Source organism: Peromyscus californicus, unplaced genomic scaffold (genome assembly GCF_007827085.1).
Source record: "Peromyscus californicus insignis strain IS unplaced genomic scaffold, ASM782708v3 Scaffold_17__1_contigs__length_78620276, whole genome shotgun sequence".
Taxonomy (NCBI): domain Eukaryota; kingdom Metazoa; phylum Chordata; class Mammalia; order Rodentia; family Cricetidae; genus Peromyscus; species Peromyscus californicus.
The window spans coordinates 37119920-37138291 of record NW_026294469.1 but is presented as its reverse complement, the minus strand read 5'-3'; the positions used below and the strand labels follow the sequence as shown (position 1 = coordinate 37138291).

At 38.9% G+C, this 18372-nt stretch overlaps 1 protein-coding gene across 1 annotated transcript; it reads right to left on the bottom strand.

The window, feature by feature from the left end:
* Positions 1 to 13045: 13045 nt before the first annotated feature.
* On the bottom strand, positions 13046 to 13527 carry LOC128112444 (60S ribosomal protein L23-like). Its single transcript, XM_052741454.1, has one exon. The coding sequence runs from the start codon at positions 13501 to 13503 to the stop codon at positions 13237 to 13239; it is 267 nt and encodes an 88-aa protein (XP_052597414.1). The 5' UTR covers positions 13504 to 13527; the 3' UTR covers positions 13046 to 13236.
* Positions 13528 to 18372: the final 4845 nt, after the last annotated feature.

Below are 18372 nucleotides of genomic sequence, written 5' to 3'. Positions count from 1 at the left end.
GTCATGATGACAATAGACTAAACCTCTGAAACCGTAAGCCAGCTCCAATTAAATGCCTTCCTTTACAAAAGTTGCCATGGTCATGGTGTCTCAACACAGTGATAAAACACTAATCAAGATAGCTAATTATTCCTGAGCCCTAAAACATGGTCCATTATGTCTACTCTTTGAAGTCTATTTACTTTGATGTGGTACTTAGCAGGTTGTTTTTATATTTTAGTTTATTTTTATTTTGTTTCTTGTTTTCTTTTCTGTTTCTATACTTTAAATAAAAATTTCAAATTTTATTCTACTCCTTTGCAGTAAAAATAAAATCTGTTACGAGTGAGGTACAAATAAAAGAATTTTGGGTAGCGAGATGGCCCCACAATTCATAGTACTGGCTGCTCTTGAAGAGAGGACTCAGGTTCAGTTCCCAGCACCTATATGGCAGATCACAATTGCCTGAATTTTCTAGTTCCCGGAGATTCAATGTCTTCCTCTGGCTTCTCTAGGCACCAGACACACGTGTGAAGCAAATACATGCAGGCAAAACACTTAACTACATAAAATAAAAGTAAAGAAATCTTTAAACAACAACCAAACAAATAAAAGGGTTTATGCTATCTTTACTAACCCGCTTAAGCCATTTTCTTATGCTAGAAGCAAGCTATGTTTAAACTATAGAGAGTGTCCTTCCCTTCACTAGTCAAATATTTTTAAGTACAAATAGAAATGCTGAGAGGGAAGAAAAGCTCCCAGGGCTGAGGTATGCTTTTATCAGACATCTGTTTAAAAAGCATCTATTTTACTTAATGGCTTGGCATTTATACTTTACAATCGCAGTCGCAACCTCTTAAAATTTCATATTTTCCAACAACTCTTTAGGCCAATAACTAATGTTGTTCTGGGAAAGAGAAAAAAAAAAAGAATGTTTTAATCCTGGTCAGTCTCTCTCTCTACAGCAGTATTTGTAGCTAACATTCATGGAGGAGTAACCCAGCCAAACCTGAAACTTAGTGCTCCATGCTTTTCTGGATGACCTTGTGAATACTTGATTCCACCATGAGACACACTGCTAGCAGTGTCCCAGTGAGCAACAAAGAGAGATTGCCTACTCCCCAAACTTGAAAGGGGTTGGAAGTCTCATTTCCTCAGCAGCACTGTCACAGGGGTACTCAGAAGAAAATCTGGGAGTGTTTTGTACATCATCGCCAACAACCATCACAATAATCTCCATTTATTATCCTCCCCAAATTGCTGTCATAATGCAATTATGTAAATGAGGACTTGCAATCACACTGGGTATTTGTTCCAGTTTTGAGGCAAATACTTATTAGATCAGAGGAGTTTAAAGAAAACAAGGTCTCACCACCAACAGAATTCCGAGAGCGGGAAAGAGCATGAGAAATTCCCATTGGAAGTGTTCCCAAAGTGTTGCATAAATAAAGGTCGGGTTTGTTGAAGCTTCCCTCCCACCTCCTCCATTTTCTGCAAAAGCAGCATGCTTAGTTGAAAGAATGAAGTAAAGCTTAGCAGTCATCACCCCCTCTTCTAACCCGGGGTGTGTGTGTGTGTGTGTGTGTGTGTGTGTGTGTGTGTGTGTGTGTGTCGCTTCCTTTTATATCTCTCAGCTTTTGGTAGCCTTCTCCCAATCCTTACACTGTCCACAAAGAAATTCCAGCAGAGAGCAGCTGGTGTCCCATATTGGCCATTTTCCCCACACTTGGGGGGTTGGGGGGGGGCTGCTACCAGGAAATCAAAGGCTGCTTATTTTCCCCTTTACTGCAGTTTTATGTGTAGACTGACATGGCCTCAGCCATAGTGATCCATTCTGCAGAGCTATTTCCATTCAGATGTGCCTCTTTGCAAGGAGCGGAAATTAGTGGAGGGCCAGTGTCAAACTGCTTGTCACATCTTGTTTTCAATCTGTTGAGATCAGGTTTATAGTGTCCTATTCAGCAGCCTGGGCTCCTTTGGAGTCACACAATGCATTTCAGGAGTTCCATCAGGCGATAAATGCAAAACTTCACATTGCTATTAAAAAATCATCAAAATGATTAGGCTTCTGCATTTTTTTTGAAGGAAGAAATTTGCATGAGATGTGCTGTTTTAATTGTGAGACGTCATCTGTTAGGGGCATTCATCCCCCTGATGTATCAAAGTGTTCCTTGTTCATTTGTCAGTATTCGAGCTGGAATGTGTGACCGGGCTCCAGGAACCGAGAGCATGAATACAGTCAATGCCATACCATGCTCTGCTAAGATTCCTTAAACCTTCAAACAAATAATAATTAACATTTACTGAATGTATAACATGCGCCTAGACCACTACTAAATGCTTTACAACCCATTTAATTCTCACAACAACTCATTGAGGGAGTTACTATTATAATCCCCATTTTATAGCTGAGGTAATTGAGGGTTGAAGTGATTAAGCAACTTGTGGAAAGTGTCACAGTTTGTTAGATGCTAAGCTGAACAGCACAAGTACAGAGCCCATGAAGCAACCCCTGGGCCATTCTGCCTCTCTGCAAAGCAGTTTGTTTGGCTCAAGGCCATTTTTTTATCATTTTTATATTTAGTATGTAAATGTCTTCAGAAACTTATGTAAAAACTACTGTAGAACTTTGTTCTAGAACTGACCTAAAGTTTTGGACAGACATGTAAAATGAAACACTCATTTGCCTGGCACCTTAGGTACTTCAGTGCAGTTAGTAACAAAGAAAAGAGCAGGATTTATGCCCAAGTAAACCCAGAGTGGGAGATGGCATTCAGACTTAAAAGGAAAGATGAGGTGGTTCCAATAGCATATTCTCAGCAATGAGGAAGAGCAGCCAGGTGCTCATTCATGGATGTGTTTTCTTCACATAGTATTTCTGATGGAAGCAATTGCCAGATGGTGAGTGCTACTTGGTGCTCCCACAGGCAATGTTAAACCCTGTGCACTCAATGGTCAGGTTGAAAAGGATGGCTAAAGTTGGTCTTCCATTCAACTATTTTTCCTATTTTTTTTTCTAGTGAGTAAGAAAAGCCGAAGTGATACTCAAGGAAGAGGAATGCTATGAAGAAGCATCAGGTCTTTCTTAGGAAATGCTTTTCATTTTATGAGTAGAGAACGGTGTTTTTAAGTGACTGTAGTAGGTTTAACCTGTTGTTAAATGTCTATGACGTTCTTCGTGTTGTCATTTACACTCATCACAAAAATGTTTTGTAAATGAATTGGCATTCTTAAAAACTGTCTCTTGATTACACGGCAGTTTCAAAATGCTAGTCTACTAAATGACTCACGTGATTTTTGTATGTCATTTAAGAAATTGCCCCCAGATGAAAATTATAAAGCTTTTTTCTCATCTGTACCACAGTGTGTCTACTCAGTGTCACTCTCACGTTTCTCCATTAGTGATTAAAAGGCACAGCAGTATGGAAATACTATATTAAAAACACCAAGTCCTCCAACAACACAAGTCACTAACGTGTTCTAGGCAGAAGCCCCGAGAATGAGTCGCGCCTGTAACTGCAGATCGCATATAGGCTAATGAGCATGCTCTAAGCTCACCTGGGCACTCCGCATAAATCCTCTCCTTGTGTGCTTCCTCCAACTGTAGAAGCCGATCCCACTTCCTCTCATTCATTCAGTGTGTTGTCACTGAGACAAAGCTGAGCACAAAACTGTTATCTCATTTAAGTTTTTTTTTTTTTTTTTTCTGTTCTCTTCCCACTGGGTTAGGGTTGGGATAGCAACAATAACATCGTGAATTACTTTCAAAATAATCAGGATTCTAATACGAGTCCTCATTGACAAGCTATTTATCCTTGGGCTAATCAATTAACCTCCTTTAAAAAGTTGTAATTGTATTCTGCCCTGACACACTAACAAGCCTGTGGTAGAATTAAAATAAATATTCTGAAAAACTTTGGGCTCAATGTAAAGTCCTGACTATCACTGTTGGTCTGAGAGGTAAATGCCTCCATTGTTTGTATCTATATCACAGCTGGCTGTAAGGCATATTCACCACCTATATACATGGATTTATATATGAAATAATAGATTTTTCTCAGAATGTGTAACTATGCTCACCATTCTAACCACTACATTTACTTTTGCACACTCTAGCTTAGCATTCTGACTTTCCTTTTCTTCTTTTTCTCATTGAAATTATCATTTTTCCCCACATTGTTCTCCTTTGCATCCTCTTCTCACGTGAACCAAAACTGAATTTGACTTTTTCATTTTAAATTATTCCCTGCAACAAAATATTAAATACTCATTTTCTCTGGCCAACTGTGAATTTTTCAATGCATATAATTTGGAAAAGTTCCATTTGCCTAGATTTTTATTATTCATTGCCTTTCACAGAATTCTAAAGGATATAAAAGAGGAATGTTCAGGCTAAATGAAATGACCTATCAAAAGAAACCATTTGCTTCCTTTCACTTAGAAGCCCAGGTATATCCAAAAGGCAGCTTGCAAAAAATGCTTTGGGACAGTCTTGACTGAAATCACAGAATAGACCAGACAACCTGCTCATGTATTAAACACCCTTCCTCTGATTATATACTGAACAGATTGTTTAAAATCCATCACTCACAAATTCATTTATCAGTGCCATCTTTCCCAGAAGACAGACACATTTTCCTTACAGTAAATTTGAGGAGAGTTCATCCCTCTTGTCTTGCAGAAGCTGAACTATTTTGTGTGCCACACATTTTCAAGAAATTCTGTATGTAGAGACAATGGAGACATCCAGGAAACACCCAGGGTAGTAAGTCATTTCTGAGGACTCCAGAGAGTTCCCCCTGATTTTACTACTTCACAGGTTCCTCCTGTCTCCAGGACCCAGTATGGACTTGATAAGTGAGTTTTAGCACAATAGCACACTAAGGACATCATCTTCCAGGTCTGCCTTCCTCAGGAAATCCGCATCAGTAGCCAAGGGGACTACCACAGGACTAGATTTACCAAACAAGAAAGTAATTAATGTTGAGTATCACCTTAGCTGTAGCTGCAGAAAGCTTTAAGAGTTCTGGAATTAGAGAGCCAGTAATAAAATCAAATGGAAGAAAAGACAAAAATGTTAATTCTTATAAAAATTATGTACACGTAGATTTCCCCTTTTACTATCATATCAAGTATGAGATGCAAAAATTATATATGTACATATATACACTTATATACACACAAATATATATATATATATATATATATATATATATATATTCAGAAATCTTACACCTTAAAAAAAACTGTTTCTGAAAACATTTCAAGAGAGTGGGGACAAAGAAATGAGGAAACAACCCAAAGAGGAAGAAGACATGGAGTTAATTTTTAAATTAAAGAAAACATACTCAGGAACAAAAGAAAAAAAATGACAAGAATTTATTATTTTATAATTAAATATTAGTAATAAAAATATTCAAGTTACACACCATATAATCTGCAAATAAAAGCACCAAAGTCATAGTTTTGCTAGAATAGCATACTGTGTGGTAAAGAAGCCAGATGCTCCTGAAAACTTATGTTAATCATATTCTCCATTAGTAGGAGCAGATCAGTACCAGAGGAACATGTGCCTGTCACTTAAAGGCATTCACAGAATTGGTTCTGTAATTAATACCCATATTGGCAGAGAGTTGCAACTATTGTCTCTTGGCTTTAGTTTAAAATTTGAACTATAGATGAGTTGGGCTAAATTTTGCATGTGCATGCTTGAGTGTGTTTCACAATTGTAGATTGTTTAAAATAATGAAGTGATGGATTGATTGAGAATGTATTGAAAGGAGGGGGAGAGGGAAGAGGGTCAGGCATCTCATCATCAGTAGAGCATAGGAATGATGGGTTGCTCTATGTGGAAGTAAAAGTTTAAAAATGGATCTGTCAGGTTCGGGAACCATTTGGGGGAAGGATGTTACGAGAGCACTAAATATGTGGTGTTCTTCCTCGGGGAAACTCCAAACACCATATGAAACTGATAGGTCTGGAAGAGCAGTGTGTCATTTAGAATGGTGGAAGCAGCCAGCCCTGTCAGAGGCATTACAGAAAATAACACAAGAAGGACAGCCAGGGGAAAGAGGACTTCCAGATAAGTCTGCCCATTAGTCCTATTATAGTTTAAACCATCTTATTTATTATTTACTGTGATAAACAAATAAACAGGGAGAAAAGGGATGCATGATTTTTAAAAATATATTGATAAACTATAGTTTATAACAAACTATTGGCATGTGGTGCTGTTCTATAAAGTTTCTGGGATGTTCTAAATCTGTGCCATCCAATGTCACCACAACCAGCCACTATGGCTTCCTTGAACAAGACCTGTGTCTAGTGCAACGATAGAATTGAATCTGAATTTGAATAGCAACATGTGTTTCATGGCTATCATACTCATCAGCCCAATTATATAAATAGTTCCTAGAAGCATCAGAGACATTAATTTTTTTTTTTTCTCCCAGAAAGCCTCATGCTTTAAAACATTTTGTAGGAACCGGAAAGACGGTCATTAGGTCAAAGTGTTTGCTGTGCAAACCTGATGCAAACCTGAGTTCAGATCACAGGAGCCCATGTTAAACACAAACAAACAACAACAACAAGTCTACCCCCACCACCAACAAACAGACAACAAACGGGTATGACAATGTAATCTGTAATCCCTGCATTTCCTTTTGTTTGTTTTTGTTTTTTCGAAACAGGATTTCTCTGTGTAGCTTTGGTGCCTGTCCTGGATCTCGCTCTGTAGACCAGGCGGGCCTCGAACTCACAGAGATCCAACTGGCTCTGCCTCTCGAGTGCTGGGATGAAAGGCATGCGCCACTGCCCCCTAGCAATCCCTACATTTCTAAGGCAAGATGGGGAAACCGCAGAAACAAGAGGATCATACACAAGCTCATGAGTCACCTGGCCTGGAGTATATGATGAAATGGCCAAAATTAAAATCAAGAAAGACCCTGCCTCAGGACAAAATGCAAGGTGAAAACCAACTCCTGAAAGTTGCCCTTTGACCTCTACATGAGTGGCATGTACATGCCTGCATTAACACACATACACACACACACACACACACACACACACACACACACACACACACACACACACACCAAAAAAAATTCCCAATCCCATTTAAATAATAACTTGTTTACTGATCTTAGCCAAGCATATATGATGGCCACTTATCTCTTCAATAAGCCACAGCTAGAATCATCTCATAATGCCCAATAGACACCAAAGAAATGATGTTTCCAAGCAAAGGAATTCATTCAGAATATGGATGTGATCCTTATTAGTCTTTTAAAACAGTAACATGGCTCCCAGATCTTCTAGAGCAAGGAGAAACCTGAAGAGTCTGAGAAGAAACAGTGTTCTGAAGTCCAGTCACTGGCCCCATTCAAACCCCTGCTGGAATCGTGGAGGACACTGAATCAGCGAGACCTCGAGAGTCTCTCTTTAAAACCGTGCATGTTTTGCTCTTCCGTGAACAGCTCAGCTGTTCTTTGGGGTCCCTGATGTCAGCAAAGTTTGCTAAGACACAGAGAATTGATCTTTCTTGAGCCTCTCGCCATCAGCAGGTCCTGCAACCCCACAACTATAAAATGCAACATGCTTTAGGCATCAGAGGCATCATGGTTGTTCCTTGGCCAAGCCTTACCCCATGACCATTCCAACAGCGTCCTCTAACATTCAGTCTCAGGACAAAGGAAAAGCATTCTTCTGCTTCTGTCCCTTTTGTAGTCACTGAGGGAAAGAGACAGTCTTTGGAATGAAGGTTTGGCATTGTTCCCTTCATGTTCTGCTCAGTAGAGGTAACAAGAGTTCACAGGGTCCAATCAATAATCAGTGTGCCGGGCAAACGAGAGCCAAGCACTCACACAACTTTTCAGCCACCTGGAGAAGCTGTTTCATTCTATTCCTAGCTCACCATTAGACAAGAAGATGTTTAAAAAATCATACCTCGTCATTTTATCTCATAAGCATTTATTTTCCTAAGTAGCATCATGTAAAATCCTACATATTTGTTTGAATATTTATTGTAAGCACAATTGAATAATCTTTGGCCTTTGGACTTTAAAAAGTATAAAAAATAAGCTGGAAACATACATTTATTTTGTCTCCATCTTTGACTCTGTGACTCCTAAGGTATTACATCCCTCCCAGAGCATGATATCATTGTCCCCACCACACTGAGCCCCCATCACCTTGAAATTGTCTCAGAAATACTGACTATAAAAAGGAGAATGACATAATGTTAAATCATTAAATGTGACTATTTATACCATTATTTAAAAGCATAAACTTTTTGGAATAATGATATAATTTTTAGATAAATAAGCATATTTACTTGATTATTTGAAGTAGTTAAGTTGTCTGACCTTAAATTGTAAGATTCTTAGGCTGGCACAGTGGTGGCTCACCGCCTTTAATCACAACATTCAGGAGGCAGAGGCAGGCAGATCTTTGTGAGTTCGAGGCCAGCCTGGTCTACAAAGCGAGTTCCAGGACAGCCAGCACTGCACAGAGAAACCTTGTCTCAACAAAACAAAATAAAACAAAGATTCCTGATGACATAGATGAAATGTCATTCTTATTTAATATTCTATCTTCACTCTGTATGAGATTCCTTATTTCTTATAGAAAGAAAAAATAAATCCAGAGATATAGATGACAGACAAATCCTTTATGTTGTGCATTGTTTACTTTGGCATACTAGAGTTCTGTGTTCCTAATATCAATTGGCCATTCTCTCCTGAATTAAAGATTTTTTTTTTTTTTTGGTTTTTTGAGACAGGGTTTCTCTGTGTAGCTTTGCGCCTTTCCTGAATCTCGCGCCGTAGACCAGGCTGGCCTCGAACTCACAGAGATCCGCCTGGCTCTGCCTCCTGAGTGCTGGGATTAAAGGCGTACGCCACCACCCGCCCGGCCTTAAAGATATTTTTTAAAAAATCTGTGGGTCATCATGGAGCTAACTTTGTTTTATGAGAGGTCCACCTAATCCATTGTTTGTTGTGAACAAGACTAAAGCCAAGTTGACGATGAATACTGGCTAGAAATGCAGAAGCAGATGATCACATTTAGTATTTCGTCACAGGACATAAATAATTTGCATTTGATTCACAAGCCTATGAGCCTTAGAAAAGTACAGGAAGAAACAGGTGAGTTAAGTGGCAAGTGAGTGAGCAGAGAACACTGGTTTGATTTGCTGTTGGTGAAAGAGCTGTTAAAATGGATGGTACTTCCAGAATATCATCATTAAGACATCTGCATGGAGCCAGGTGATGGTGGTGCATACCTTTAATCCCAGTACTTGGGAGGCAGAGGCAGGTGCATCTCTGAGAGTTCAAGGCCAGCCTGGTCTATAGAATGAGTTCCAGGACAGCCAGGGATACACAGTGAAACCCTGTATCCAAAAAAAAAATACAACAACAAAGACATCTGCATGGGAACCAGCTCCAAAATGTTGAGAACTAAATCAAATTCCAGTCCCTGTATAAACAATGTAATGCAATGCTTTTTACTATCTTGTTTTCTTGTGACTTAAATAACAAAGTAACATAAAATGGTTCTCAATAAAACAAAGTGTGACCATCATTCCTGAAGCCATCTGCCATGACTGACCTTCATCACAGATAAGCCCACCCTTTAATTTCTTAAGCATTCTCTCAAGGTTCCTTTACCTAAATCCACACAAATAAACCACCCGTTTTGCTAAAATAGCAAAATAATACCTTCCTTACAAAAAAAAAAAAAAAACTGTCTTAGTTAAGGCTTCTATTGCTGTGAAGAGACACCATGACCACAGCAATTCTTACAAAGAAAATATGTAATTGAGATGGCAGCTTACAGTTTCAGAGATTGAGTCCAATATCATCATGGCAGGGAACACGGAATCATGCAGGCAGACACGGTGCTGGCTTGATATGCAGGCAACAGGAAGTGGACTGGAACACTGGGTGGTATCTTGAGCATATATGAGTCCTTATAGCCCACCTCCACAGGGACACACTTCTTCCAGCAATACCAGTCCTTTGGGGGCCATTTTCTTTCAAACCAACACAGAAGCTATGTGCCACTTAATGACAGGTAATTTCTGAAAAAATGCTGGGTGGTTGATTTGCTGAAGAGCATCTAAAATGCTCTTACATAACAGATTATTACCCCTTTAGGCTGTATAGGACCAGTGTATGTGCCTCACAATTGACAGAAACATTGCTCCATGGCACTTGATTTAACTGGCCAAGCATTACTTTGAAACTTCTATTTAATACATTTTTCAGAAGTCTTTTTACATCAGTATATAGATATCTTCCTTGTTATCTTTCTGACTGCATAACTCTCTATGCATGTGTACAAACTACATAATCATCTCCTGCCAGTCATTTAGGATATTTTCAATATATTCTTATTTTAAAAGGAGGGTAAATAATCTGACAGATATACATACACACATATGCAGGATAACTACCATATGACTAAATAGAAAACAGAAGGATCAACAAGGTAAAAATTAGGTCGGGATCTCAAACTGCCTGCAGAGTAACTGTCAACAACAGAGAAGAGAGAGAATTGCCTCATTAGACAAGCTACCATCCTAGCTTCACTTCTGTTGCTGTGATAAAATACCCCGGCAAAAGCAATTTTTATAGAGAAAGGGTTGACCTGGCCTTATAACTACAGTCCACCATGGAGAAGAAGTCAATAACGGAATTAAAGCAGCTGGTCATATCCATAGTAAAAGAGAAAAAAAAAAATGTGTACATGCATAGAGCTCTGCCCCCTCTTCATGTGTATACAGTCCAAAGGCCAAACACAGGAAATGGCTCTTCCCACATCAGAACAATCAAGACAATCTCCCACAGATATGCACACAGGCCAACCTGATCTAAATAACTCTTCACTGAGACTCTCTCCTCAGGTGTTTCTATGTTGTCAAGTAGATGATTAAAACTAACTATCACAGGTGTCATACCCAACGAACATATTGTTCAGGTTTTACAGCAATAGTTAAAACTCCTCTGGGATGAGAGAGATGGCTAAGCAGTTACAAACATTCACTACTCTTGCAGAAGACCCTGGATTCAGTTTCCAGCAGCCATATGGGGGCTCACAATAGTCTGTTACTCCAGTTCCAGTAATTTAATGCCCTCTTCTGGCCTCTGTAGGCACCTGAACGCACATGGAACATATAAATTCATGCAGACAGACAGACGGACAAACAGACACACATACACTAACTAACGAAATAAATAAATAAACATTATTTAAAAACTCCTTAAGCACATAAAACTCAAATATATGCAACCTTGAACCCTTCCTAAAAAGACTGACAGCTAAATTCTATCAGTGATTGGGAGTAAAAAAATAATACAAAAATAGTTACAGTAACAAAATTTGATTATTTTTAAATAGGAAACTAACAGAAATAAAAGTTATGTGAATTATCTTTATTATAACCAAATATAAATATAATGTAAAAACTATAATAAATCTAGTAAAATGTGCATATGAAAGGAAATGAACACAGTTTGAGATTCTAATGTTTACATTTGCATACTAAATTCATTCAGAATTCTCTAAAGATCAAGTGTAAAGCTGAAAAATGAATAAAATGAAGATTCTAATTTCAATGTTTCTTTCAAACTCTCTTTTCAGAGTTGGCATTAATATCTGACAAAGCTTTGTTGGAAACATTTAAAATTTAGTAATTCCTTCAGTTTCCTCCTTTGATTTTTCCCAATATTTAAAATAAGATACAGTAATATAATAATTTTATTGCAAATTAACAACGATATTAGAATGAATTATAATTGTATACCACAAACAATAAAATATATCTTTCCATTTTTATTAGAATTTTTTTAAAAAGATCAACTCTATAGTCAGGTCTCGAATGCTAACTTACAGGTACATAGCTATCATTGTTATTGTTTTGACTTTTTACTTATTTCTTTTAAATACACACATGTATACACATATATACTATATATACATTATATATGCTATATATTATAGACATAAACATACATATACATATACATATACATATACATATACATATACATATAGAGGGTATCATTATGAGCCACCAGGCTGATCTCAAATTCATGGCAGTTCTTCAGCAGAGTGCTATGATTATAGGCACATACCATGATACTCAGTTATCCATATACTCTCTTGAACTATTTAAGTTATTTACAAAAGGTATTTTTTAATGTGTGATTTTAAAAATAAAAAAAAACAAAAACAAAAACACAAAAACAAAACAAAAAAAAGAGGAAAAAGGAAACATAAGGGATGTTCTATGAAACAGACATACAGTTTCTGAGCAAGATGGTCTGAAACAGAGGCTCAGTTTACAAGGAAGTTCCTATTTAGGAACCATATCCTAATGGGGTAGAAATGTAGCTGAGCTAATAGAATACTGGTACCTGGCATGAGGTTAGACTCCTAGCGTGGTATAAATCAGGCACTGGGGCTCATGCCCACAATCCAAAGCTGAGAAGTTCCTCAGACAGAAGGATCAGAAGTACAAGGTCATCTTTACCTACTTAGTGAGTTCAAGACTAACCTGGGATACATGAAACCTTGTACCAAAAATAAACAAACAAACAAAACAGAACAAAAACACCAAAATTTACACATACCTCAGGAAAGGGAAAATTTCTGACTTCTGTGTTTTCTCTTCATGCCTGCTGGTAAATCTTTTTTTTTTTTTTTGGTTTTTCAAGACAGGGTTTCTCTGTGTAGCTTTGCGCCTTTCCTGGAACTCGCTTTGGAGACCAGGCTGGCCTCGAACTCACAGAGATCCGCCTGGCTCTGCCTCCCGAGTGCTAGGATTAAAGGCGTGCGCCACCACCGCCCGGCTGCCTGCTGGTAAATCTTTTAAATGCCACAAATGGAAATGAATGTAACATTTTCTACTCTAGAAAAATTTCAGTGTAGTATGTTTTGTATAGTTTTTGTTGCCTGGTAATACTTTTGTATGGAGGTGTTCCAGGGTGGCCTGCTGTACATAAAGATGAAGAAAAACAAAAAAAATGTAAATAAATGTTTTTTTTTTTTTTTCTTGGAGCAAAGCCTTTTTAATGAATATTTTACAAATACACCAGAGAATCATGCAATGCTGCCTGCATTGGATGCAATCCTGGGCCACAAGTCTGCACATTCCTTTGCGACTGGACCTGTGATAGCAGAACCTTTCATCTCGCCTTTATTGTTTACTATGACTCCTGCATTGTCTTCAAAATAAAGAAACACCCCATCTTTTCTTCAATACGACTTTCGTTGTCGAATTACCACCGCTGGATGGACCTTTTTTCTTAGTTCTGGTTTGCCTTTCTTAACTGTGGCCATCACCATGTCACCCACACCAGCAGCAGGAAGTCTGTTCAGTCGTCCCTTGATTCCCTTCACAGAGATGATATACAAATTTTTGGCTCCTGTATTGTCAGCACAGTTGATCACAGCTCCTACCGGAAGACCCAGGGAAATCCGGAATTTCGCTCCAGAGGACCCACCACGTCCTCGCTTCGACATCTTGAATGCCCGGAAAGAGTCAGAAAGAAATAAATGTTTTTAAATGATAAATTTATGGCTTCTGGGGTAGAGAGATCCAGTTTTTAAAGGATGTAACCCCTAGTATGTCTACCAAATTCCAGTGGATGGGTTCACATACATGAGTACATGAGCAAAAAAATTGGACTCAATGGACTATTATTAAAATAAAAAAGGATATGAAGTACAGAGGGGTAAAGAGGTAGGAGTGAGTCTTGGAAAAGTTAATGGGAGGAATATAAGATGAATATGATCAAAATACTCAATGAAATCTCAAAGAACTAATAAAATATTATCTTAAAAATAATATAAGGGAAATATGCATAGTGTGATTGTAGTAGGACAGGCCCATAGGGTCAAGGAAATTGGCTCAAACCAGTTGCCAAGGTATGCACATAACATACTTCCTTATGAGCCAACCTGGAGTCTGCTTGAGGGCCTAGCAACAGGCGCTGTTGGAGTTCCTGATGTGCAGAGTCTGCCTGAGTGCCTAGCAACAGGTGCTGTCAGAGTTCCTGATCGCTGCCAGAGTTCCTGATCATGTGGAGTCTGCCTGAGGGCCTAGCAACAACAGGTGCTATCAGAGTTCCTGGTCACTGTCAGAGTCCCGGATTATGCCCAGCCGAGGAGGGACGACCACACAACGCCACCATATAGAGACACAGCTTGGGTGCTAAGAGCAGGGTATATAAGGCCTTCCCCATTATTGAATAAACGAGTCTGGTGTTTGCCTTCAACTCACTCCCGGTGTCTGTGTCATTGACATCAGGCTGTCTCAACTGCTGCTCAAGGGAGCTGTTAGGATCCAGCAACAGTGTGATCATTTCGATAATTATCATACCAGAGACAAGTCAATAGCTGAATAATTAGGAAATGAGCAAGTAAAGAAAGCATATTGAAAATATGCCCCACTAAAACAGGAATTCTGGAGCATATGAGGCAGCGAGGAAAATGTTAACTACATGATGCTAATTTCTTTAAATGGTCAGGAAAATAAAATTCAGTGTGAATGCAACTATTTAAAATACAGCAGTCACCAACAGGAACAGAAAAGCAATGGAGTGCAGTCAATTGGAACTGAGGTAGAGGTGACTGCTGCCTCCTTCCCTGTGTTTTGGTTATGCTGCTGATTGAGTTGGCTGGTGAGATGGTGAGATCTAGCAGCACAAAGAGCTCACACTCATATTTAAATGCTTAAAAATGTCATTCACAGACAGTGTGAGAAGCATGGGAAACAGTGCAAATGTGTGCTTTTGACTAGAAAGAGTCTCTGATTTGGGGCTTTGACTCATCATGTCCTGAGACTTAAGCATGTATCAAATTAAGGTGATCATTCATCAAAATATTTTTTGAAAAGCATAACTAATTTTAAAAGATGCTATTTTCTTGGTGACCATTATCAACAAGAAGAAGAAACCAGAATGTCTATCCCCCTGCACAATGCTTGCACAAAGAACTCAGTAGCATCAGCAAGTCATTAACTGCTCAGCCTTGAATCCTGAATTCTGTTTTGTGGAAGTAGAATACAACCTACTATTTTCCACAAAACAGTGAAGCTGTTAGCTATATACTACACTTGATCTTTGTTGTTGTTCTTTAATTTTTGTGAGTGGGTTTCCTTTCAGAAGCAAAAACAATCGTTCCAATGGTGCTACAGGAACAATGGAAGTTATTGACTTGGCTCCTCTACAGCCGCAACATAATACTAAAGCATTGCTGAGACATTTATCCTGCTTTCTGAGAACACCATCATAAAATGTGTCGATAGCCGCCATCAGGTTTCGGGCTTTCCAGGTGGGCAGCTCCCTACTCATGAGAATAGAAGCTTACAACTTGTGAGGAGTGAGAAGATAAAAATGGGACTGAAAGTGACTGCTTTGCCCCTGTTGTATTTCCTTGGAGGGAGGCACAGTAGAAAGGTAAACTAATGGGTGATGATGGACAGTCTTAGTAACATGTGCACATGCATGCTGGTGGGCCTTGTTGTTGCATGGGGTGGGATCAGGTGTTCATCTGTGTATTGTCTCCGTGGGTCTATTCCTATAAAATTTAGCAAACAAAAAAAAAAAAAATGGCATTTTCCAACAAGTTTCATTGGTATCACCTTCCTGCTTTGCCAAGATAGCCTTGATAAACAATAACAGGTCAGGAAGTGGCGGGGGGGGGGGGGGGGTGTGCAATGGAGGTTTTGTGGTTCATAGTCAATGGAAAGCTTCTCAGTGTCTCACTTACTCAAACTGTTGCTTTAGCTTTATTTTTTAAAGAACTGCTGGTTTTTTTTAATCACATGGTGGTAAATAGGAATTTTTCAATCACATCATCTTACTGCCAATTCAGGGAGAACAGAATTCCTGAAACTCAAGTGTTCAGAGTAAAGCACAGTGATGCAGGGGGTGACCTGAAAGCTGTTTCACAGAAGGGAAAGGCTGCTTGCAATTGGGTTTTAATTTTACATATACTTCCCAGAAAACTCATTAAGACAGGAACCTAGCATTTGTTTACCCATCCCTAGGCAGTTTTCTGCGCAAATGAGAGGTTCTCCCAAACACTACAGAGAAAAACCGCAATGAATTTTATCATAAAAAGAATACTTACTGAACAGTTCTTGGCTCAAGTATCTAAAAATGTCAATTAGAATATAAAAATGAACATTGGAGTTGGAATAAAAATCTGTTAAGCAAGAATGAAAAGTTGCAGGAAACTCCTTTATTTGGAATCCCAAATATGTGTGTACCTGCATTCCACTTTTAGCAGAAAGAGAAACAACAGCACATCTAGCTTAAATCTATACAGAATCCCCAAACAAAAACCAGAAAGGCAAAAACAAAATCCAGCCAAAACACAAAACCTCAGCAGCCACGCGAATAAAGAACAGCTCCAGTTCTCCTGTGAGAGGAGCAGCAGAGCTAGTGGTTGAAGTCATTTCTCTCAGAGCTGCGACAATGTCTCCTTCATGCTCAGTCACTTGGGAACTGAGTGGATGTTTAGCCAATCATCAGTGATGGCGCCATATGACTTGCTCTGTAAAAGGTACAAATAACAAAATTATCTTGCCGCTCAAACAACATAATTTTCTAACCCGTATCTGCCCTTCACTGAACACCACACTATGCAGACTAGGTGACAATGCACTCTATGAAGTCCTCCACTTTCAAACTCTGATCTGAACCCAACAAATGGGTTAAAGCTACAAGCTTGTTGAAATCGCAGAATCCTAGATCTTATTCTAGAGTTAATGAGAATCAAAATCCCCAGTATTCACAAGGTCTGTAGGTGACTTCTACACATTATTACTTTAAAGGCAGTGTTTGATTTGAGAAGGGAAACAGTCTCCACTGGACTATACCCATTCATTGTCACTGTAATGGGTGACAGTGTGGCCCATATACTCATTGTATTGTTCTATTACACCATGCGCAGGGGCGAGGCAGGCTTTGAAAGCAATCAGCTTGGAGTAGAAAACCAGCTTTGATATTTAGTTATGATGTCACTGGCATCTAACATAACCTCACCAGACCTTCTGCCTGGAATACTGAGATTATATAAACCACCGCCATGGCCTTTTGTGGGAAATAAAGTCAGTTATTCAATTAGAAAATGTTATCTACCATGTGGCATAGAATATACTCAATAACTGTAGATTATTCTTCTCATCATTGCCATCATACCACCACAAAGGTCATTATATCATGGTTGCCATAAATTCATTGCCAACGCCAAGTATGTCATACATCATAAATTATATCTATTATATGAACCCAGAGTACTCCTGACACAGTTTCATGAGCTACAACAAAATACCACTTCTATTCCCATGAGAAATTATTTGGCTCACATAAGGCTTTTCCCATCTTTCTGGGGCTCCACTCAGATTTGAAAGCGCAGTGGAGGCCTTGGGCTAAACCTGTGTGAGTGAGTTCTTGCTCATAGACATGCAAAGGGTCCTATGTTCAGTCTCCAATATGGCTAGGAAGCGAGGTGGGCACCAGACAACATTTTCTAAGAAATCTCTCGTACTGGGAATCTATTTAGGAACCCATCAAGTGGTTCTTCATCAAGAACAGAGCAGCAAGCTTGGAAAAAGTGTCATCTCAAGTGGATTCATATGGAAAACAACTTTTGTTCAAGAAGGCAAAATTCCAAATTGAGAGAAAACTCAGTGAATTGCTTTCGGAGATAAGACTCCTTTTTAAGGAGTAATTTAATTCTGAGGGGGAAAAAAAATAACAACAAGGTTCTTGAAACACATGTGATGTCATTTGCACCACTATCTAGTGTCATGTATGACAAACTTTTCTCCTAAAGGAGAGAAGTGAAAAACAGATATGCACATTCAAATAATTCCTACAGCTGTCCATTCTTTCTAGGAATTAGTTGGCACTTGAAAATGGAATGGTGACTGCTGTCTTTGTATCAGGTATCAGGCCAAGAAGGAGATGGTGACGGAGGTCACAGTACCCAGTTCCAGACACTGAAGTCCATCAATGTCCATGCTGGTTACATGCCATTTTTAAACCAACCATGATTAGTGCTCTGGTCCTCTCCTCTCACATGATGTGTCCCTACTGGCTTGCTTGATCTTACACCTGCTGCTGTCATTTGAAACCTTAGCCAACTGCTAACTAGCTATGAGACACTCACAAACACTTCCCCATCAAGCTGGCAGGCGCAGACGCCTCCAGGTTGCATGTGTATAAGCTTTGGGGGTCAACAGTCATTTGACTGCTCTGATGTTGAGTAACCATTCTTATCAAGCCTCAGGAAAGAGAAGGTTGGAAAAAAAGAAAACTTACAGGGGCAGTCTAGAAGTCATTCACAGTAACTAAAAGTTGAATGGTTAAAGCTGCTCGA